Here is a 24,588-nt window from a genome sequence, read left to right as displayed (position 1 = left end):
TGTTTGTTTGTCTGTGAAAAGAACATTTCAAAAAGTTGTGGACACATTCGGATGAAATTTGGTGAATAGGTTGGGAAATTTGGTGAAGATCTGAATCCGAGAATTTTATAATTTTGTAAGTGATACTTCTTTTTTTTATGTACAATATCGAGGCTCGTTTAAGAGCTAACATTAATCACAAAAAGACAAACTGACACAAGACAAAATAAAGGGAGCGGGAGACAAGATGGGGAGAGAGGGAAGCACACAAGTACAACATTTGAGAGCAGGGACATTGGGAGATCTGTGGGAGGGAGAGGGCTTGGGGGGAGGAGACATGGGAAGGGGGTGGGGGGTGGGAGAGGTAAAAAAACACATGGACACAGCTAGGACTTCCAGGAAAGAAGTCGGTATTTCAGAAAAGTGGATCTGGCGTGAATTAACGGGGGTAGAAAAGATCAAGGTTTTGGATGGGGGATAAAGATGGGATAAGAGATGGTGGTAAACAGCTGTTTTAAAGATCTGGAGGGAGGAGTGGGATTGGAGAGAGTGTGGGAGTTTGTTCCAAAGGTGGGAGAAAAGAGGAATGAAAGAGTGAAGGTGAATAGAGAGTCTTGATGTTGGCAGTTTAACCACAAGAGGGTTGCTGGCAGATTTTGTGTGACCTGTAGGAATATTTGAGGGACAGAGCACAGAGAGAGCTGGGGGAGCAAGGCCGGAGAGGAGTCGGTAGAAGACAGAAAGACCACCAACCTGCCTGCGGTGAGAGAGAGAGAGAGAGAAAGGCCCTCAGATTCAGCTTCATCGCAGGAGATTCCAATGATTCTGAATGCTTTGATTTCAACGATGTGAAGCCAAGCTAGGTGTGAGGCAGGAGCACCAGCCCAGAGGGGAGAGCAGTATTCCATTGATCTGCGGATGAAAGCTTTGTATGTGGTGAGGAGCTCAGAAGTGCCCAGAAAGGACTTCGCATGACGGAGGATGCCCAGTCGGCGACTGGCTTTGGAGGCCAGCTTGGAAATGTGGTTTTCCCAGGAAAGATCATGGGATATATTGAGACCCAAAAGCTTGAGTGACAGAACTTCTTCAAGAGGATGTTCAGAAAGTAGATGGGAGGGTTTTCCAGACGGTCTTTTCGGAGAGACAAAGTGAGAGTGTGAGATTTGTCAGGATTGAAAGACATGTTCCACTTGTTTGACCAGTTTGTGATATTGTCCAGGTCTGCAGAGAGTGAGGAGGCTGCAGACTGCCGATCTGAGGGTTGGGATATGGAGCGGTAGACGGTGGAATGATCAGCAAAGAGATAGAGAGGACTTTCCAGAGAGTCGGAGAGATCATTGATGAAGACCAGAAAAAGCACAGGGCCCAGAACACTGCCTTGAGGAACTCCAGCCTGAACAGGAAGGGGAGAAGAGAGAATTTCATTCAGGGCCACACATTGACTGCAACCAGAAAGGATATTTTTTGATTATAAATAAGAAAGAAAGGATAATAACCAGAAAGTTTGCATAAAATAATTGAAAATCATAACGTGTTAACGTGCGCAAAATGAACACTCGTGTATGCATTGGGAAGAATGAGAAGAAAATACAATGTGATAAATACATAAAGGGGCAATAAGTTCAAACAGGTGTCTAAAAACAGGATGTTTTTTCTTTAACTCAAGAGTGTCATTGGTATGAGAATAGCTTGCCAGTAAAAGTAAGGTGGTGGGAATAAGAGCAAATAATCAGTTGTAATAATATTGAGAATTGATTGATGCAGGTGATTAGGGCAAGGAGACAGGTAGGAGTGCATCTGTGCCTTTGCAGGGCTGTCTTGTGTTCGAGTTTCTGCTTGTTGACTGTAGATGCTGACTGTTGGTGTATGTGTTGATTTATTGTTGTAGTTGTTGATTATTATTGTAGGTGTTGATTATTGGTGTCGGTGCTGACTTTTGGTGCATTGTTTTCTTGATTATTCCCCACATTATACTTCCTCTATACCCCCAGCCCACTCCCAGTGTACCTCACTGGTCAATCGTTCTCGACTCTCACTCTATATCCACTCCCCTCAACACCCCTTCCTTTCTTCATTTCACAAAAAAATCCACAAATTCTGCAAGGTGATGACTATATGCTCATCATTATCATGTGCTCTCAGGTCTTGATGTTCTTCAAGTTAGCTGAAGAGGGGAAGGGGGGATGGTAATTGTGGAGTGGTGTGGACATGGAATAAGCGATATATCTTGCATCTCTGCCTTTACTAAATCTCTTCCATAAACCACAATAATCCAGATGGAAAATGCTGAACAAGGAATCATTGAAAGTATGTCAGTGAATCTCCAGCATGGATCCATGCAGTGATCATTTTCACTTGCACTGGATTGTAATACGTACGAGCTCATGCATGCACTAATTCCAATGAAGTCACTCGTGCAGAAACAAATAACACTCGTGTCTACAAATAACATACTCTCAGGCATGTGTCCATGTTCGGACAAAGACATTTGTTGTGAGCATTTCTGAGCAACTAGTAAATAATGTAGAAATATGACAAGGCAGAAAACGAGTTAAAACTAGACGGTATTCATAGAATACTTACCCTGCACAGTCAACTTGGTGCAAGCCAACTCTTCTGTTTTTGAAGGGCTTTTTTGATCCCGTTTTTGATCCAGAGATCCTGTGTGGAGATGGGAGAAACTTCCAGAAGGACAAGCATCACTGCAACAGTCCACCGATCTGGGCTTTATGGCAGAGTGGACAGACGGAAGCTAAACAGTTCAATCTTGGTTTCATCAGACCACAGATTCTTGTTTCTCACAGTCTGAGAGTCCTTTAGGTGCTTTTTTGCAAACTCCAAGCGGGCTTTCATGTGTCTTTCACTGAGGAGAGGCTTCCGTCTGGCCACTCTGCCATTATGCCCAGATTGGTGGAGTGTTGCAGTGATGGTTGTCCTTCTGTAAGTTTCTCCCATCTCCACACAGAATCTCTGGAGCTCAGCCAGAGTGACCATCGGGTTCTTGGTCACCTCTATTACCAAGGCCCTTCTCCCCCGATTGCTCAGTTTGGCCGGGCGGCCAGCTCGAGGAAGATTCCTGGTTGTTCCAAACTTCTTCCATTTAAGAATTATGGAGGCCACTGTGCTCTTGGGAACCTTCAATGCAGCAGAAATTTTTTTGTAGGCTTCCCCAGATCTGTGCCTCGACACAATCCTGTCTCTGAGCTCTGCAGGCAGTTCCTTCGACCTCATGGCTTGGTTTTTGCTCTGATATGCATTGGCAGCAGTGAGACCTTATGTAGACAGGTGTGTGCCTTTCCAAATCATGTCCAAGCAATTGAATTTACCACAGGTGGACTCCAATCAAGGTGCAGAAACATCTCAAAGATGATCAAGAGAAATGGGAGGCACCATTTTTTTTCTTTTTTTGTATACAAGATCGAGGCTCGTCAAAGAGCTAACATTAATCACACAAAAAGTCAAACCGACACATAAAACACCAAAAATAAGGGGAGCGGTAGACAAGATGGGGAGAGAGGGGGAAGGACACAAACACAACATTTGAGAGCAGGGACATCGGGAGAAATGTGGGAGGGGGAGGGCTTGGGGGAAGGTGGGAGAGGTATAAAACATATGAACACTGCAAGGACTTCCAGGAAAGAAGTTGGAATTTCCAAAAAAAAAAAAGGTGTATCTGGGGTGAATTAGCAGGGGTAGAAAAGATCAAGGTTTTGGATGGGGGAACTAAATTTCCAAGATGGGGAACCTGAGCTAAATTTCAAGTGTCATAGCAATGGGTATGAATACTTATGTCAATGTGATATTTCAGTTTTTTTCTTTTTAATAAATTTGCAAAACTTTCTAAAATCCTGTTTTCTCTTTGTCATTATGGGGTATTGAGTGTAGATTGATGAGGGAAAAAATGAATTTAAACGATTTCAGCATAAGGCTGCAACATAACAAAATGTGAAAAAGTGAAGGGGTCTGAATACTTTCTGAATGCACTGTACATGCTTTTGCTAAATCCTTGATAAACTGCTTCCAACCTGCCCGATCAACTTTATCTCCATTGGTTAGACAGAGTCTGTGGATAGTGGATGGGAGTTCTGCCCATTATATACAGTTTCGTTCTGGTTAGTTAAAAGGCAACGTTCCACTTAAAGTATCGTTCGGGCCATTCTGATTGACATGAGGGGGGTGTTGACAGTGCAGGCCTTATTTGGGGGGATTAATTTCCCAGGAAGGTAACACAGGATTTGGAAGCGAGGACCCTACTCAAAGTAATGATCGTGATCATTCATCCCAGCAAGCTGGTACTCAATTTGCCGACCTCGGAAGGATGACAGGCTGAGTCAACACCCCTGGCGTTAATTCAGCGATCGACCGGGATTCGAACCCAGGATCCTAGGATCCCAAGCCGGCACCCAAACCGCTAAGCCAACACCAGGCTAAAATTGGGAGATATTGGGAGATAGGGCGATTCGCCATTGGGAGATAGGGCGAAAAACTATACATAGCAGGATATCTCAAAAAGTTGTGGACGGATTTGGACGAAACTTTGTGGACAGGTTGGGTGTGTAACAAGGACGATTCGATTCCATTTTGGGGAAGATCTGAATATGGATCCGGATACGAGGAGAATTTAATTTTTCGGTGATTCTTCACCATTGAGTGATATGGCTAAAACCAACATATAGTAAGATATCTCAAAAAGTTATGGACGGATTTGGATGAAACTTGGTGGGCAGGTTGTGTATGTGACAATAAATAATCGATTCGATTTTGGTGAGGATCCGGATCCGGATCCGACAAGTATAATTTTTTAAGTGATTCTTCACCATTGGGAGATAGGGCCAACAACGATATTTAAAAAAAAAAAAAAACCACCTTTAGAGGCCATTTTTCCCCGCAAAGCGGGGGTTGGCCTTTTTCGGGAACCGTGGTTGTTGTTGTTTGTTGGTCCCCTTTTTGAAGCAATGTTTTACGGCCGGATGCCCTTCCTGACGCCAACCCTTTTTGCCGCCTTTAACGACAAACAGGGAATTACCAGTGAACTGGTACTCAATTAGCCGACCTTGGAAGGTATGACAGGCTGAGTCAACCCCCCTGGCGTTAATTCAGCAATCGACCGGGATTCGAACCCAGGATCCTAGGATCCTAAGCCGGCACCCTAGCCGCTAGCCCAACACCAGGGTTTGGGGCCAACAACGATATATAGCAGGATATCTCAAAAAGTTGTAGATGGATGGTTTTGATTAAATGTGATTCTGTATTGTGATTTTCTGGTCTACTCCGGGATACAAAACGTAAACTGTTCACCTGGTGGAGGTATGCTCTCCACTGAGTACTGTTCTAGTTTTTGAATGGAATTATTTACTATATTCCACAAAAGAGATACATTTACATTGGACATTGCCCATCTATCTCTGCATAAATGGACAATGTGCAATGTAACAAAAATGCACTTTGATGAAGATTTGATATTGATATGTCCTTGATCACATATCGATCACAAAGGCTCATTGAACGAGGCATATGGTACGATATTTATATCCTGCAGTAGAAAGGCCCATGGAGGAGTTTGTACATATGTCACCAACAGATCAAGTCAGTAGACGACAAACAAATCAGCGCAGTACAATAGATTTCAACCTGGTGTGTTCAAATGGAAATATCGACTAGACCAACCTGAGCATGTAAGAACACAGTGTAAATAAATTTAAATTCTCACTCTAATGATGTGAATGAACTGGGAGCAGGTTGCCCATCTTGATGCAAAGGCTTCAGTGGCAACAGGATGCTGGAAGCCAGTTGCTTGGGATTGTCTGATGACCTTTTTCATAACCTAGGGGTAACTTTTCAGTGATCAAGAACAGGTTCTGTCACTGTACAAAAATAAATGGAAAAACTTGGGCAGTGAATAACTGAAAAATTACTACGGGAGGTGTTCAAAATGTTAAACGAACTAGATACTTACAATATTGTCAGTATGCATGCAAAAACATGAATATTGCTTACGTTTTCTCGGATTAGCCTCCTTATTGGACCTTTTGAAAATCCATGACTCCCCTCCATCCCTCCCTCTCCCCAACCATCACAGTAAAATATCACAGTAGAATACACATCATAGTAAAAAAAATGCTAAGATGGGGCAAAACATTTTTTTCCAAAACTTAATGGAATCAAATGAAACTTGCACATGCACAACTCCAGGGTGCCCTCATTAATCCCTGAAAGTGTCAGCTTCCTAGGTCAAATCCTCTCGGAGGAGTAGGTGATACATACAACATACATACGCCATAGCTCCATTATAGTGTGATGATGGTTCCCAAATCAATATTTTTACATGAATGACAAAATCATTCATCGGGAGTCGACTGAAAAATCCAATGAAATTATAGTTTGTACAATGTCCAGTCCAGTTATGTGGCCACGGTTTAACCGGCACAGAAAACCTGCTGATTTTTAAAAGCACTACAAAAAAGTCGGCTTTTAAAAGCAATAAAAAAAAAAAAACCACCTTTAGAGGCCATTTTGCCCCGCAAGCGGGGGTTGGCCTTTTTCGGGAACTGTGGTTGATTGTTGTTTTTCGGTCCCCTTTTTTGAAGCAATGTTTTACGGCCGGATGCCCTTCCTGACGCCAACCCTTTTTGCCGCCTTTAACGACAAGCAGGGAATTACCAGTGAACTGGTACTCAATTAGCCGACCTCGGAAGGATGACAGGCTGAGTCAACCCCCCTGGCGTTAATTCAGCGATCGACCGGGATTCGAACCCAGGATCCTGGGATCCTAAGCCGGCACCCTAACCGCTAGCCCAACACCAGGGATTCAACACCAGGCTTTTAAAAGCAATGCAAAATGGAAATAATTTTTGTAAGCATGCAGTATTGTGCAACCACCATAAACCATTTTTTGTAATAGCTCCCATATATTTATGATTTTAACCAGCGCAGAACATCCATATTTGATCTCCTTTCTATGTCAGACATTTCAGAGATGACATTAATGAATACACATTATGTTGAAGCAAAATTAACACATTTCGACATCTGCTTTTGATAATACATCTTACAAACATCACCTGTATTGTGAAATATTGACATGTGAAATAAAGTAGTGAGTGACCTATTGAGGTGTAAAAAACAGAAAGAAGGAAAAAAACAGTGCTGGGCCAAATGTGCAAGAATACCAAATGGGATTGGTGAACGGAAGGAAATAAAACTGGAGAATATCATACCTTGGATCAAAGCTGTCATAAGAACCACCGACAGTATAATGACGGAAAAGTCGACGTCCCCGGTCTTCTCGGCCTGTCAGATAGCAAAAAGAAGAGTGGTACAGAAACAGAAACAAAAAGTTTCCGAAGCAATCAACATTGTACTTCTTCAAACTATGAGCCTCAGATCAATGTAAAAAAATAAAAAATAAAGCATAACATCATGAGGCTTTTTACACTCTGCATTTCATGGCTGATGGGGCTGAGCAGCCAAGAGAGACGCACAGATTTACATTCCCCGTCAGCCCAGATGAACCATCTGAGCCTGAGCTCCATAAGCTTCTTCAGGCACATGGGAGTAGTCCAACTTCTGGGGTTTGGATGGGCTGGGCCTTGTGATTCTCATCTTGATGAGAGGACGAACAAGAATGCAAATACTGTACCAAATGAGGATAGAAAAGATGTATCTGTGGTTAGTGTGAGCACTGAGAGAGAGGAAGAGAAAGAGTCAGGGGGAGAGGGAGAGAGACAGAAAGAGAGAGAGAGAGGAAGAGAGAGAGAAAATTTGCGAACATGCACAGGTGAAAGTATTAGTGCAACCATGCTTCCAACCCACAACTTCAAACGTCATATCATGCCTTACAAAGTGCAATCTGGAGTCTTTGGTGCATAAAAATGGATGCATTGTAAACAAGGCATCATTTAAAGGGCAGAGCTCTGTGAACAATTGCCACTCTGTCCCCTATGCTGTTTAATGCTCTGGGGAAAAATGTGGAGTATATTGTCCTCCAAGCTCTGGATTGTGGACATCATAAATCCCATGATACGTCTTCATGTGTATGCAACAAATTTGGCTGCTGTTTAACATCATTACTTGGTGCTGATAAACTGTCCTCCATAAAGCAGGCAGGAATATGGAATATGGCTGGGGTACAGGCACATAGGGACCGGCTATTTGAAAATATCTCATGGAATAATTGAAGTACACCAGTGAATGCTCGTATGCCCACTTAAGGCCCCTTTGAATGGTGGTGTAGTGACGTACCAGGAGGACAAACATTATAGTTAGGCTCAGAATAAGAAGGAAAAATGTGAGTACATATTCACACAGGTATCCTTTCAGCGCACCCCACTATTTATTTAAAAACAGCCAATTTTCAAATGATATGGACAAATTCCTGCTTTCTGTTCTTCGGCGTTACATATTCTTGGTCATCAAACACTGGTAGGTGAAAAAGGAGGTTTCTGGACCACTCAATAAGATGCCTTGACCCAGATGGAAAATTAAGCCCAACATCGAGAATAACTGAACCAGCTGAGCCATCACATCTTATAAGGTAGGCCAGAACACTACTTCTATACTTAAAAAGGATTACACTACTTGAATGAATGAATGAATGATCGTTTTGCGGCCATTTTTCCCTGCTAGAGCGGGGGTTAGCCTTGCGGGCCCCATGACCTCATGGTTCCCTGTGGAGGCAATGTTTTTATGGCCGGATGCCCTTCCTGACGCCAACCCTTAGTTGCCTCTTACGATGCGCAGGGATACGGTGTACCTATTCTAATCCGGGGTACACACCGGGATCATTCATCCCAGCAAGCTGGTACTCAATTTGCCGACCTCGGAAGGATGACAGGCTGTCAACCCCCCTGGCGTTAATTCAGCGATCGACCGGGATTCGAACCCAGGATCCTAGGATCCCAGCCAACACTACTTAACCCAGTATATTATAATTTCAGAACTTATAATTACAATAAGTATCTTGAGGCAAAATGTCTTAACACAGAGGCCCGTCCTTCCCTTTATTGAAATATAGCCTTCTTAAGCCACTTAAACCTCTCCTAAAGTCCAACATGTGTACATCGAGATATCTTAGCAATGAGCAAAATCCTATACTTCACCGATGAAAAACTCAAAGCCCTTTCAAATTACCTAAAATTAATCACCAACATTTATTTACAAATAGGTATCTGTGTTGGTTGTTATCTCCATATGTGGATTTCAGATGGGGGAACGGAGCACTCCCAGGTCTCAAAATATCCACCTCCGTGTGTGCATGTGTGTGTGTCATTGATTGTTATCTCCATATTATGGCTTCAAGATGTGGAATTAAGTCCTCCCATGTCCCGAACTATCCACCTCTGTTTTGGTAAAGGATCACGATTCATGAACAAGGATCACAAAGCATCACATTCATGACCAATTTGGATCAACGTGTGAGGTTTTGTTGTCTTTAAAGTTTCGTTCTGAGGGCTCTTTTCAGGATCGACACTGAGACCCAGACAGCTTCCAACTATAGTCTATTTGTAGTAATATTCCCAGGGATGGTTTTTAGGATTACCGTAAGGTTCTTCGTCATCATTATTGTTGCTCCAATTATCACTGGTACAATTTCCATGCTCTTCTGCTGCCACGATATTTTCACTTCATTTTTGAGATCCTGGTATTTTGTCATTTTCTTGATTTCTGCGTTGTTTATGCGAAAATTGCTGAGTATTGACACCTCAATTAGCAATGCAGTTTTTCTTTTTTGTACCCAAGTACAGGTGTGTCAAAAAGACCTGGACAACTTTGGTTGCTAATATATTTAGTACCATAAACGATACAACGATACCCTTTGTTTTATATGATACTGAAACTCAAAGTTTTATTTGTTTTCAGTTCTGGTGGTTTAATGTAAAAGAAAATGGCGATTCCACAGGAGAAAGCTCAGTGCATCGAATGGTTCATCGAGACGAGATTTGACAACATAATTTCCGTACAAGGTATGGAAGGATTCAGCCATCGCGGACTAGTATCAGAGAGTGGGTGGTACAACTTTTGTTGTATTTTCGAAGCTCATTCGTCTCTGAATTCCTGCTTCTCCGTCCTAGGCCTTCTGTATCATCACCCATGCCATAACTATCCGTCCATCCCACTTTTCCACTCTGACCACCTGCTTGCTGATCTCTTCCAATACTCTTGTTCCTACGCTATTACTCCATGCATCCCCACACGCGTGCAATAACTTGTATCCTCCTACCAACCTCCTCGCCCTGTCCCTTTTCCATCTGGTCTGCACAAATAACACTTTCAACCTCCTTCTCTGCATCATCTAAATTGACGTTCCGCAACCTATGGGTCGCGACCCAATGTTTGGGTCGCGAAGGATTTTCAATGGGTCGCACGATCGTTTCAGAAATCGCGGGAAAAAAACTTTATCAACGATTTACTTCTCCCGACTGAACAGAACAGAGATCAAACGAACGCCGACATAAACTTTATAGTGTGGACTCTTCTACCGCGCTGTACCGATGTACCGCGATGCACCGCGCGTGCATCCGGTCAGTCAGATCATACGTTTAGTTTCCGACACGCGAATGTCCATTGCTTTCCATTCGAAAGATTGAGCTGTGAGCGTAAGGTACTCGCCATGGCTAGAAAGTATCAGCCTGTGTTCCTGAACTATGGGTTCACCTTGAATAAAGATAAGCACAATGTTCATCGACCACAATGTGTGATATGCCTTGACGTGTTGGCCAACGAGTCCATCAGGCCCCAAAAGCTGAAACGGCACCTCGAGAAAAACATGGAGATCATGTCAACAAGTCGCGGGAGTTTTTTCTTCGGAAAGAACGCGAGATGAACAACAGCAAGTCAGTAATGAGTTCGGCTGTTTTTCCGTCGAAGGGACTGACCAAAGCCAGCTACCTGGTCGCGGAGAAGATAGCCAAAGAAAATAAACCGTACACTATTGCGGGTAAGTTTTTTTTCTCTTTTTTTCGTAAAAGTATTTCAATGCATTGGCGGTTTGTAGATTCATAAAGTAATACATGGCGCTGTAAGTATAGTTAAATTTAGTTTTTCATTTCGTCTTTAGAATATTGATGTGTCGGGTTCTTGCTTACTATTACTCGTGCCATGTGTACGTTGGTGTATCACAACTTCGTAAGTTTTATTGTTTGTTGCAATACAGCCATTCTTAAACTTTGCCTCTTTTTTAAAAGTACGTACGGCAATCACATCGTACATATTGAATTTTTATAATGCCTTGGAACAGCGGTTCTTAACCTGGGGGTCGTGACGTACGTGCATACGCGAACAAAATACTGTGTGTGGTATGTACCTTTGTGAGGTTCCTAAAAATGGGCTCAACAAATTGTTATGTTATTTATGACCCCTTCATGACCCCTGGAAAACCCCAAACAACCCCCAGGTTAGGCCCCGCTGCCTTGGAACAAAATCAAGATTAATCATGAAGTGAAAGAAATGTTCATGTGTTATTATATTTATCTTGTATTGCAGAGCAACTCATCCTGCCATGCGCCAAGGCGATGTGCAGAGAAGTGCTTGGAGAGACGGCGGCTTCCAAGATAAGCACCATTCCGCTTTCTGCCGACACGATTCACCGACGGATAATAGACATGGGCGAAGACATCGAGCACCAGCTGTACGCAAACCTAGAGGCCAACAAGTTTGTCATCCAGTTGGACGAGTCAATGGACATCGCACAGAAGGCGTTGATCCTCATCTTTGTTCGTTATCGGCATGGCGATGATTTTATGGAGGATCTTCTGGCATGTGACGAGCTGCAGACCAAGACCACGGCCGCAGAAATATTCGCAGTCGTCAACAAACACATCGCATTGCATAGCCTCACGTGGGAAGACTGTGTTGGTGTTTGTACCGATGGTGCGGCATCGATGACAGGTCGGCGCAGCGGTGTCATTAAGCTCATCCAAGATGTGGCACCAGAGGAAAGCTGGACCCACTGCTTCCTACACCGCGAGGCATTAGCGGCAAAAGAGATGTCACCTGGACTTGCCGAAGTAATGGACATTGCAGTGAAAACAATCAACCATCTCAGGAAGAGCGCCCTAAATTTGAGGTTGTTTGCAGAGCTGTGTAAGGAGCAAGATGCAGAACACACCACGGTGCTGTATTTTGCAGTTGTTCGCTGGCTCTCCAGAGGAGATGCTTTGGCAAGATTGTATGAACTTCGTGACCAGGTCCTTGCATTCTTGGAGGTGGCTAGGTCAGACCTGGCAGTCTACTACAAAAACAACAAATTCATCGCAACATTGGCATACATGGCCGACATCTTCAACTTGTTGAACAATCTGAACATATTGTTCCAGGGCAAAACGAACAAGCAGGCGAAATCCGTGTTCGTAATGTATGACAAGATAGCGGCGTTCGAGTCAAAGCTGGATCTATGGAAGAGAAGAGTACAGACCAATGATGAATTTGACATGTTCGAAAACCTGGATGATCTGCTCAGCAAGAGTGTTGAGGCACGTGTGGACATTAAGGATGTCATCGTCGAACATCTGGTGAACCTGCGCAAACGATTTGACGAATACTTTCCTGTTGATCCACGCGTGGAGAAGTGGATCTGAGACCCTTATTCAGTCGACGTTCAGCAGTGCTGCAACTTGTCCAACAGATTGAAAGAGGACTTGATCGACATCGTGTCCGACGGTACACTTGAGACACTGTTCAGGAAGGGCACTTTATTAAAGTTTTGGCTGACAGTGTCTCATGAGTACCCAGAGATTGCACATCTCGCGGTAAAGTTCCTGATGCCATTCACGACGACGTGGATGTGTGAGGCAGGTTTCTCAACGGTGACATATCTGAAGTCCAAGTATCGAAACAAAGACAGTGGCCCTGTGCGCCAACCTGAGAATCGCATTGTCGCCGCTTCAAAGCCGAATCGATGATCTCGCAGCCAATATGCAAAGTCAACCAACGCACTGATGTGGATAATCCACATCTACAATGTTGCTAACGGAACATTTAAATTAGGCTTGTAAGTTTCACTTTCGGGTTTAATCAGTGAAAGTTGTTTATTTAATGTTGTTCATGATAACGGAACATTTAACCTGGATATAAGTTCAGATGCATATCGGGTTTTTTCAGTAAAAGTTATTCTTGTTTTGTTTATCAGTTCATGGTACATTTTAAGTTCATCATCTATTCACGATGAAGATTAAAATAAAGTTCAAACACCTTATCTTGGTGTGTCACTTTAATAATTAAAGTTTTATTCTATTTCACAAAAGATACACCGCCAATGAATGTTGTGAGATTCATCTTCATCTTCATCATCTTCTTCATCTTCATCATCATCTTCATCTTCTTCATTAAATCTTTATCCGGATTCATCGTAGGGGCGGATTCATCTCTTCCGAAGCTGCTAACAAGGCAGGGAGTTTACGGCTGATTGGCTGACAATAATATCAAGTGGGCGGTGTCTGTGATCGAAGTCGCTGCTCATTCTCAAGGGGGGCATGATCTCTCGCTCTCTCTCTCTCTCATGGTCGTGGAGATCCGTACAAAATAATAACAAAATAAGGACAGAGTTTGGTATTATTGTCGTCACTTTGCTTTATTGTTCAATATTACGAATTGTACTTCTGTACAAAGATGATGAACCGAACCCTTACCAAGATATTAACGTCATAAGCAATCGATATTCGAGGAAGTGGGGGGGGGGGGGGGGGTTCGATGGGTCGCGACTGGATGCCTGGGTTTGTTTTTTATTGGGTCCTGGGCCGAAAAGGTTGCGGAACGCAGATCTAAATCACCTCAACCCCTTTCCCCCCCCCCCCCCCCCCCCACTGATCCCACATTCAAACTACCTAGCCGAACTTCACTTCTGAACGGCTGCCCGCTTGGCAGAGATAGTACCATCTTGATTAGTATGGAATACACAGGCCATAAATCAGCAGCATCAATGAAATTGAAGATAAATTTTAGGAATGCCTTTTCACTCGATTTATAAATAATACTAAATCTAAGATAAATTTTTGGTATTCCTTTTTCACTATGAAGCAAGTAAATAATATTTAATCTAACAAATCATTTTACCAACAGCAGCTACAAAAAAAACTAATGTAATTATAAACTTAAGTTACAATAGAATGGGTTAAGTGGTCGAATCATTAAATAAATAGAACTTGGCACAAATTCGTCGATGGATATGTCTCCGCCAATGTTAGATGTCAACCCACTGTTACCCTTCATCCTAATGAAAGGTCACATGAAAAATGAAAGGTCACATGAGAGTATGTGTGAGAGAAAAGAGAAACCAGTGTAGAAACATGAGATGCTTCTTCCTCGAGTTATGATCTGCAAAATGATTTTCAAAGGCACATGACCTCAAAGGCACTTTGGGACCTGTTGAATCCAAAATTGAATCAGTTCATCTTTGTGTTGCAGCCTATACTTACCAAGTATAGAGTACCAAGCTTGGTTGAAATCGCTTCTGTGACTCACAAGTTATTGTTGTAATGAAGATTTATTCATTAACAGTCACTTAAAAGTCACATTGACCAATGACACAACCCTAAAATAGAATGCTTCTGGCACCTTTGGCATAAAACAGGTATAAAATGAGGTTACTGGCCTACCTGCTCAAATGTATCGTTTGGGTGGTTCAATTGACTGAGATGGTATGCTTATTTTTGCCAGCTGGGTCAACACATCTTAATGAGTGGTCCAGTGAGTGGTATTATTCTCTCTGGAGTATATAGATTAGAGTAGATCTCGGCTGAGGTCTGTTAGTCTGTGGGGGACGAAATAAGCATATAATGAATCATAGCTCTCGCGAGATCTTGCGGGTGACGGCACTGTTTTTCGAAGCTGTACACGTTCTCCACGTTTTTTGAAGTTAAGTCATTGTTCACAATTGTATTTTTGTCGAAACTGTATTTATGTTTTGGTGTGTGTACCTATAGTGTGTCCCTAGGAAGATTTTCAGTGTTAATCTTTCATAAATTAATCGTTTGTTTGCCCGGCGTGTGCGGCCTTGTAGCCTCAGGCTTCCCAAGTCCCCCATCGAAGTTTGTTCACTTAAGTTTCTTCCTTCGCTGTTTTTGCTTGGTTCTTAGACTTTTCCCTTCTCCCCCGAACATCTACTCTTTGTCTAACGTTTTAACCCCCCTCCCCCCCAAAAAAAACAAAAACAAACAAACAAAAAAACATTTATTTCCCTTTCTCCACGTGTGCTTTTGTCTCATCGTGTGCTTCTGTCCACGTGCGCTGTTGCCCCACCCCCATTATCTCCTTGCCTTCCACCTTTTGCCCTGTTCACATGACTCGTGGTTGTCCCTCTAGGCCCTTTCCCCATTGGTATTTTTGTGAATATAAGATTGTTCTTCACAGTTTTGTTTAAATACCATCTCAGATTAGCATACCATCTCAGTCAATCTTTTCTCCTGCCTCTGGAACAAACTCCCTCACTCTCTTCAATCCCACTCCACCCTCCAGGTCTTTAAAACAGCTGTTCACCAACATCTCTTATCTTCCCCCATCCAAAACCTTGATCTTTTCTACCCCCGCTAATTTCACAAAATTCCACTTTTTTGAAATACCAACTTCTGTCCTGGAAGTCCTTGGTGTTCTTGTGTTTTGTACTTCTCCCTCCCCCCCCCACCCCCCCCCCCTTCCCACGCCTCCTCCCCCGGGCCCTCTCCCTTCCACGCATCTCCCTGCTCTCGGATGTTGTGTTTGTGTGCTTCCCCATCTCTCCCCATCTTGTCTTCCGCTCCCTCTTTTTATATGTTTTGTTTGTCTGGTTGATTTGTTTGTGAGATAAATGTTAGCTCTTTACGAGCCTCGATTCAGTATACAAAAAAAAAAAAAAAAAAAAAGGTTTAAACTTTCCCCTGCAGTGTTTTATTCAGTGGTATATTACAACATGCTGTTTTTCTTCCTATTTAAAAGGTTCTTTTCAATTTCCTCTTAACTCATTCACTTCAAAAAAAAATTCAATCTCTTATAATTCTTCCTCACTACATGTGTTACGGATTCGTCACTTCCGTCTTTGTGGTTTTCATCCACTGGAAGCATTTTTAGTTCCATGTACTATTATTGTTATAGTTTGAGTGAAATGGAGATAACTGTCTTCAAAAGGGAAAAATTAGTGTTTTAAAAGAAAAACGAAATGGATCGGGAGAAACCGGGAGAAGAAGAGGAGGAGGCTGAAGCGGAGCAAGTGAGATCGGAAGAGAAAGGCCGATCTGCTTGGAGGTGTCGAGCGGACGCTGGCGAACGTTGGTCACGAGCGAATATTGGTTTCCCCAGGAAAGGGGTGCCTCTGACAGTGTAGTTATCGCTGTGGCAGATAAACCTGCGTGACGGTTTTGCGGTTGGTTCCGAAAGTGAATCATTGTGGGAGAGCCGGTACGCCTCCATTATGGGCCCGTCCGCCATTTCGCCTCGCACGAGCCATTTCACCTCGAGCCAGCCGTTGGCCTGGTTCGTGTGTGTGATGTGGATTTCGCCTGGGAATTCGCGGTTTTCTGCTTGGGAGCCGCTGCTCGTTCATATCAGCGTCCTTATCTGGTGAACTGGAGGTGTGAATTCCCAGTCGCCTTTTGGGTGAACTTTTCCTGACCGACGTCGGCCCGACACCCACCCAGCGGCTCTTCGGCAGCGTTGACTGTCAGCCGTCTGGGTTCTGGTCTCGATACGACCTTTTTCTTGTGATCACCGGAGCGTGGATCGACTTTGGCCTGGTGCCGGGAGAGTGACCTTGGGAGGTGTTACATTTCGCTCATGTGGAGCACCGTGAGTTATCGAGTTAAGAAACTGGTGGTACCATCATCGGAATTATATGGTATTTCGTGGTGCAATTGAAGTATATTGTACTTGCGCTGTTATTATTGTGCGATACTAATACAATACTTGGTTTTTGGTAACAACTGATTGGTGTGGTTTCACCATTGGTCATTGGCACACATAATAGCACATCTTTCTGCCATGACTCCTTTCGGGGCTCGGAGGTACACCGTGACCGGGGTTTGGGGAGGAGCACGTAACACATGCTCTAAATTCGCATTCATTCCACCCCTCCTCCATCGTTCTTAAACGGATCGCTAACTTGAAAATCACAATAAACCCAATTTGTTACAAATTTTCGTCTTTCATGAATCATCCACTTTCTAAACTCCCCCCTTGCCCCTTCCCTCCAAATCTCCCCCCTTGCCCCTCCCCTCCTAAACTCCCCCCTTGCCCCTCCCCTCCTAAACACCCCCCTCACCCCTCCCCTTCAAAACTCGCCCTCAACCCCTTCCCTTCAAATTTCACCCACCCCGCCCCCCCCACACCATCCCCTGCCAATTCTCCCCCCTCCTCAAAGCTGCCTCCTCCCCACTTCATCTCCCTTCTATCTCATATCTCCACCTCCCCCAAACTTCTACTTTCCTCTGCTCCCCGTCAAACAACCCCTCACTGTGCCTCATCCCATCACCATCAAACCTTTCATCCTCCTCATCCTTCCCTTTCTTGTAACTCTTCTGTAATCTCTGACACACTATCAACTGCTCTCCCTACCTCCCCTTCTCATCCTTCATCTGACCCTACCCCTCCCCTTCCCTGTCCTGCACCCGATGCCCCCCCTCTCTCCTCATTAACGGTATGGACCTCAAACATCCGGGGCCTTCGCTCAAACCTGATTGATCTCTCCATTCAGGTTGCCTCTGACAATCCAGACTTGATCTGCTTAACAGAAACTTTCCTCCTTCAAGATGTCTCTGATTCCTTAATATCTCTTCCTGGTTACTCCCTCATCCGGTATGATAGACCTGAGCCTCGTCCTGGTGGAGGGGTTACTATCTTTATCAAAAACTCTCTTCCTCACTCTCCTTGCACTGCCCTCTCTCCACCCCACCACCAGGAGTACCTCTGGCTACGGCTTCCTCTCTGCTCCCACCTTTTGTTCAGATGTGTTCTGTACCGTCCTCCAAACAGTGATGACTCCATTTACATTTCGCTGTCTGACAACATGGACCAACTTCTATCAACTCATCCCAACTCTCTCTTCCTCATATGTGGTGACTTCAACTGTCATCATGCCAGCTGGCTGGGTGTGGGTTCCTCTCTCACCAGCCATGGCACCTCAGCAAAGGACTTCTGGAACTCATTGGGACTGACACAATCTGTCAATTTCCCGACCCGGATCTCAGTCAATAGAGTATCTTCTCTTCTAGACTTGGTTATGACAAACTTCCCTGCAAATGTCTGCTGCTTTTCTTCTGCTCCAATCGGTTATTCTGATCATGTGCTTGTAAAAGTGGACATCTCTCTGGCCATTCTCAGAGAGCCTCCTCAGCACGGACGAGTCTGGCATTTCACTCAGGCTGACTGGCACGGTGGCACGGTCTGCAAGCAGCCATCAATCATCTGGCCTGGTCTCCCATCTCTACTGCCTCTGACATCAATTCTTCCTGGGAATTCTTCCAAAACAAACTGCTCTGTCTCATGCACAGATTATCCCATCTCGTCTTCAGTTGTCTTACCCTTCCTCCCGTTCATGGTACACTGAATCTTGTGGTGAGGCAGTTGCCCTGAAACAACTTGCCTTTGCCTCTTGGAAGGCAAATCCAACTGAAGGCAATCTCAGTTCCTTCCAAGCACAGAACAATTGGGTGTGTACCCTCAGGGGTGCCAGGAAGCACTATCTCTCCACACTCAACAATGAACTCTCAAACCTGTCTCCATCCTCCAAATCCTGGTGGTGTCTGGTCAAATCCGTTTCTGGTGTTTGGTCCCCCTCCATTCCCTCCCTTACCTCAAATGGCTACACAGTTGACACCGCACGTGACAACGCCGAATGCCTCAACTCTGTGATTGCCTCAAAATCTTGTGTCCCAAACCCATCTCTCTCTGTTCCCACCTTACCGAGTCGAACCCAACTGTTCCTGGACTCTGTGTCCTTCTCTCCTGATAAGGTGGTGAAGTTTTTGTCAAACCTCGACGCTGATTCTGCAACTGGACCAGACGGCATCAGCCCACGGGTCCTAAAATCCTGCTCTGCCGCTCTATCACACCCTCTCTCTGTTCTTGTCACCCTCTCTTTTGCTCAAGGTCATCTGCCAGCATCTTGGAAATCAGCAAACATTACCGCTTTGCACAAAAAAGGTGCAAAAACAGATCCTTGCAACTACAGACCAATCAGCCTGCTTCCAATTATCAGCAAAGTCATGGAATCCATCATTGCTTCGGATATCAAATCCTTCTTCTTCTCCAATGGCTTGATCTCCGATCATCAATTTGGATTCAGACCAGGTCATTCTACTCTGGACATGTTGCTTCTGCTTTCTCAACAATGGATGGAGGTCCTCAATGCCAAACAGGAAATCAGAGCTGTCTCCCTTGTCATATCACGTGCCTTCGATACGGTCTGGCACCCAGCTCTGCTCACCAAACTCTCCTCCTCTGGTATCCATGGAAATCTCCTTGCGTGGCTTGTGGACTTCCTCTCTGGTCGAAGTCAACATGTGGCCCTGAATGGATTTCTCTCATCTCTCCTGCCTGTTCTGGCTGGAGTTCCCCAAGGTCGTGTTCTGGGCCCTGTGCTATTTCTGGTCTTCATCAATGATCTCTCAGACTCTCTGGAAAATCCTCTCTGTCTCTTTGCTGATGACTCCACTCTCTGCCGCTCCATTCCTCATCCCTCAGATCAGCAGTCTACAGCCTCCTCACTCTCTGCAGACCTGGACAAAATTACAGACTGGTCAAACAAGTGGAACATGTCTTTCAATCCTGACAAATCTCACACTCTTACTATGTCTCTCCGAAAAGACCGACTGGAAAACCCTCCCATCCACTTTCTCAACAATCCTCTCCAAGAAGTTCTGTCGCTCAAGCTTTTGGGACTCACTCTCTGCCATGATCTTTCTTGGGAAAACCACATTTCCAAGCTGACCTCCAAAGCCAGTCGCCGTCTGGGCATCCTCCGCCGTGCGAAGTCCTTCCTTGGCACACCTGAGCTCCTCACCACATACAAGGCTTTCATCCGCAGCTCAATGGAATACTGCTCTCCCCTCTGGGCTCCTGCCTCACACCTAGCTCGTCTTCACGCTGTTGAAACCAAAGCTTTCAGAATCATTGGAATCTCCTGCAATGAAGCTAACTCCGAGGGCCTTTCACTCATTCACCGCATGCAGGTTGGTGGTCTTTCTGTCTTCTACCGACTCCTCTCTGGCCTTGCTCCCCCAGCTCTCTCTCTGTGCTCTGTCCCCCAAATATTCCTACAGGTCGCACAAGATTTGCCAGCAACCCTCTTATGGTTAGACTGCCAAAATCTAGGCTCTCTGCTCACCTTCACTCTTTCATTCCCCTTTTCTCCCACCTCTGGAACAAACTCCCCCACTCCCTTCAATCCCACTCCTCCCTCCAGGTCTTTAAAACAGCTGTTCAACACCATCTCTTATCTTTCCCCATCCAAAACCTTGATCTTTTCTACCCCCACTAATTTTCACCCCAGAACCACTTTTTGAAATTCCAACTTCTTTCCTGGAAGTCCTTGCAGTGTCCATATGTTTTATACCTCTCCCACCTCCCCCCAAGCCCTCTCCCTCCCACAGTTCTCTCGATGTCCTTGGTCTCAAATGTTGTGTTTTTGTCCTTCCCCCTCTCTCCCCATCTTGTCTACCGCTCCCCTTATTTTGTGTTTTGTGTGTCGGTTTGACTTTTTGTGTGATTAATGTTCGCTCTTTCACGAGCCTCGATCTTGAATGCAAAAAAAATAAAAAATAAAATATAAAAAAAAACCTTGGTTTTCGTCCGTTATCATACGTGTGTGTGTGGTTTAAAGAAATATTATATATATATATATATATATATATATATATATATATATATATATATATATATATATATATATATATATATATATATATATATGTTACTTCCGGTAGGGGTGCCCACTAAACACCATGATAAGCTGTTTATACAGGCTAACACTGTGTTTGTCCAAGGAGGAAACACCCATTGGGGAGGGTAGATATTATCATAAATATTGTTTTGAACAACATTAATATTATGCTAATATCATCGTGTTGTTATTACCCTCGCCAGAGGAGAGGGTATTGCGTTTGATTCCGTTTGTTTGTTTGTCTGTTTGTTTGTCCACACAGAATAAATATGATTTTCTCTGCAACCGTTTGTCCGATTGACAGGAAATTTTAACCATAGGTGCAACTCCACCTGTAGAATGTTTTTATGATAATTATGACGTCACAGATCATGTGGTTTGGCCGCCATCTTGGAAAAATCGAAAAACTTTGCACCTCGATATCTCCAAAAGCACTGAATAGAAAAAATTGAGACATGGCTCATTGTAAAGAACTCTCCATGGGGAATAAAATATGTTGATGATGATGATGTCATAGTTGCCTCCATTATGACGTCATAATTCGACAAGTACAAAACTTCATCCGATCAAGATGAAATTTCTTGAGCATAATCTAGGAATAAATTAGTTTAGAAAAAAATTTAAATGATGACGTCATCGGCCACGTGGTTCGGCCGCCATATTTGTTGTAACATAAAAGCCTTAAAAAACACTGAAAATGCATTCTGGCGAGGGTTTGCAATCTCTGATTGCTCTTTTTCTTGTTACTTTTGTTATTAGAAGCTGCCTTTTAAAAACGCCACGATAACATACCTATACACTTTAACATGGATTTCGCCCAAGGCAGAAAACCATACGTGGTTCTGTGGTTGGTCACTACAATCATTTTAATCCAATCATTGCCAATAATGATTTATTTTTCTGCTTTGATGGTAAAAGCATAATAAACTGAAGAGAATCTCCTTCAAACACAAATTATATTATTTGTTGGCAGAAAGCTTCCTTGACTGGCTGTTTGGCACAATCATTTTTAGTGATGGAAACATTTTCACATAATACCATGGTGTATGTATAGTGTAAAAATAAACCCATTTCATAATTAACGAACAACATTTTGTTCATTGATGAGACTAACTTCGACAACCATATCATGGATGGAATATTGCACAGTATCACCTTATGGCCAAGACAGTGCAAAATATGGAAAACTGCACGACCTATGCACTCATTCACAGAAGTCCATAATTGTGTTTGCAAGTAGTTTCAACAAAAAAGAGCTGTTCAAAATAACCAAACAATATTTTTTATTTTCGTTAGTATTTTTTTGTATACTTGGTCTCGGCTTGTATGAGAGCTAAAAAATTGACCAACTGAGAAGTAAATCGGGCTATTCAAAACATGCACGTTCTGAGAAAAAGGGGATCCTAGTTCATGTTTTATTTTGAATCGTATTCAACTAACATTGAACAAAGAACAGTAGTCACAAAATAAACCAGAACCGCACTCTTCAACATCGTGACGTCGACCTATATTCCTCCATGCACATTATTCCATCATTATAATACTTGTATCAAGTTTGGGTTAAATCCCTTCAGCTGTTCTCAAGTATCACAATTTTACCTGACATGACCTCTGTTCTTTGACCTCCTGATGCCATTATCCAATCAGTTCATTTTTGCATTACATATACTTATAACAAGTTTGTTCAAAATCTCACCACTGGTTCACAAGTTGTTACGGAATTATAATTTTTACTTAGCATGACCTCTGACCTTTGACCTTGTGACCCCAACATCTAATCAGTTAAGCTTTACCTCATTAAACATACCTGCACCAAGTTTGACTAGATCCCTGCAGCCATTCTCAAGTTATTGCGGTAATGAAAACATATCACGGATGGACGGACAGCCAGACAGACAACCCAAAAACATAATGCCTACTGCGACTTCGTCGGCGAAGGCATAAAAAAATTTCAACTGCATTAATTACAATGATGTACTCACGTGGAAAGATTACTTTAATGCGCTTACTACTGATGAATGGGGCGGCTGTGAAAAAGGTTGGACAAACACTTGGAAAAAGTCCATAATAGTGCACTGAACTGAATTGTTCCCCGTATGTGGGGCAACCAGGTATATTTCTTAGGGATTCATTTAGAGGGTTTATTATTACATTATTTTTTATTTTAAATAATAAATGGATCTTTCCTGATCTGAAATTGCAAACCAAGAAAACGTTAAGATGTTTGAATAGGTATTCTTGCTCGTTTTACTTTTATGGGAACCTCTTAACACCTCTGCATTGCCTCAAACTGCTGAATAAAGAGTTTTTCCCTTGCTTTCAGTTATTCATTTTCTTTTTAAATAACATCAATATTAAAAAGGGGAATTGCATGATTCATCACCCAATGCTTGCTTTTGATGAGAAATCAGTCAAAATAAAAAACATTTTAAATTACTTCTGCCTTGTCAATAATTTGACCATCCACAAATCACATTTTATCTCCATTTTCAGTAATATACGTTCTGAATCTTTTCTAACTAAAAGTCCAACAGCGGTGCAAACTCTCTCTGAAACAATGGCAAACATACCTTGCATTGACTCGTGCCGCACCGGTATTTCCTCCACACAATCAGCCGGGAACCATCCTGTTCGACCTTTCACTGAGCCTTCCCAAAACCCTCCTTCTCCAACACTGAGCACTGCAGAAAGTGTCATGTAACATGTTAAGCAGTTGTCAAAAAATTAGCAGGAATTATGGGTTACCCACTGACAGGTCAGTCCCAGGACATTAACCAAAAGGGGCAACGTACATAAAGTTGGCAAACGAGAGATGAAAAGGGAAATCCATATTAATACTCCAAAAATAATTAGCAGGAAAGAAACAAACAAGCTGTGGGGAAGAAAATACAATGAGATACAAGTACAAAAAATACCACACTGGAAGGATACGTATATACAGTGTGCCATCCATAAATATTGGAACAATGAAGAAAAATTTGTTATTATTGCTGTATTACTCAATTTGGATTCGAGATCAAAAGATGATTATGAGACAAGACTACAGACGGTCAGCTTTTATTTCTTGGTATTTCTATGCATACAGTCGTGGCCAAAAATATTGGCACCCTTGCACTTTTTTCAAATAACTCACAATTTTCTCTAAAAATACGTTGAAATTGACAAAAATATTTGGTCTCCACAATTCTATATTTCACTGTTAATATTACAGAACCTTTGTTTTTGATTCAGAATCTAATATATCCTTTTAAATCAGAAAATAAAAAGAAATGGCATTGACAAAATTATTCACACCCGAGACTTAATATTTGGTAGCACAGAATTTGGACAAAATAACTAGTCAAGCGCTTCCTATAGCCATGAATGAGCTTCCTACACCTCTCTACTGGCAGTTTGGCCCACTCTTCTTGTACAAACTGCTCCAGTTATCCCAGATTTGAAGGGTACCTTCTCCCAACTGCTGTTTTCAGATCTCCCCACAGGTGTTCAATGGGATTTAGATCTGGACTCATTGCTGGCTACTTCAGAACAGTCCACCGTTTTGTCTTGAACCATTCCCGGGTGCTTTTTGAAGGGTATTTTATGTCATTGTCCTACTGCAAGACCCATGACCTTCGATGTAGACCCAAATTTCTGACACTGGGTTGAACAAAGTGCTCCAAAATGCCTTGGTAATCTCCTGATTTCTGCAATGCACACATTCAAGGCACCGAGTGCCAGAGGCAGCACAGCAACCCCAAAACACCACTGAACCTCCTCCATGTTTA

The 24,588-nt window shown here is 43.2% G+C and overlaps 1 protein-coding gene across 1 annotated transcript in view; it reads right to left on the bottom strand.

Annotated features, from left to right (window-relative positions):
- The window catches only part of LOC137438314 (uncharacterized), a 195,799-nt gene that overhangs the window by 157,986 nt on the left and 13,225 nt on the right, over positions 1-24,588 (bottom strand). Inside the window, exons 3-4 of the mRNA XM_078766986.1 lie at positions 23,392-23,502; positions 7,197-7,269 (exon numbers count right to left, since the gene is read on the bottom strand). Of these exons, the coding sequence (XP_078623112.1) occupies positions 7,197-7,269; positions 23,392-23,502 (184 nt within the window). The remainder of the gene's footprint in view (positions 1-7,196; positions 7,270-23,391; positions 23,503-24,588) is intronic.

Source organism: Myxine glutinosa, chromosome 13, assembly GCF_964187855.1.
Source record: "Myxine glutinosa chromosome 13, kmMyxGlut1.1, whole genome shotgun sequence".
Classification (NCBI taxonomy): Eukaryota; Metazoa; Chordata; class Myxini; order Myxiniformes; family Myxinidae; genus Myxine; species Myxine glutinosa.
This window is presented reverse-complemented; position numbering and strand designations above follow the sequence as displayed.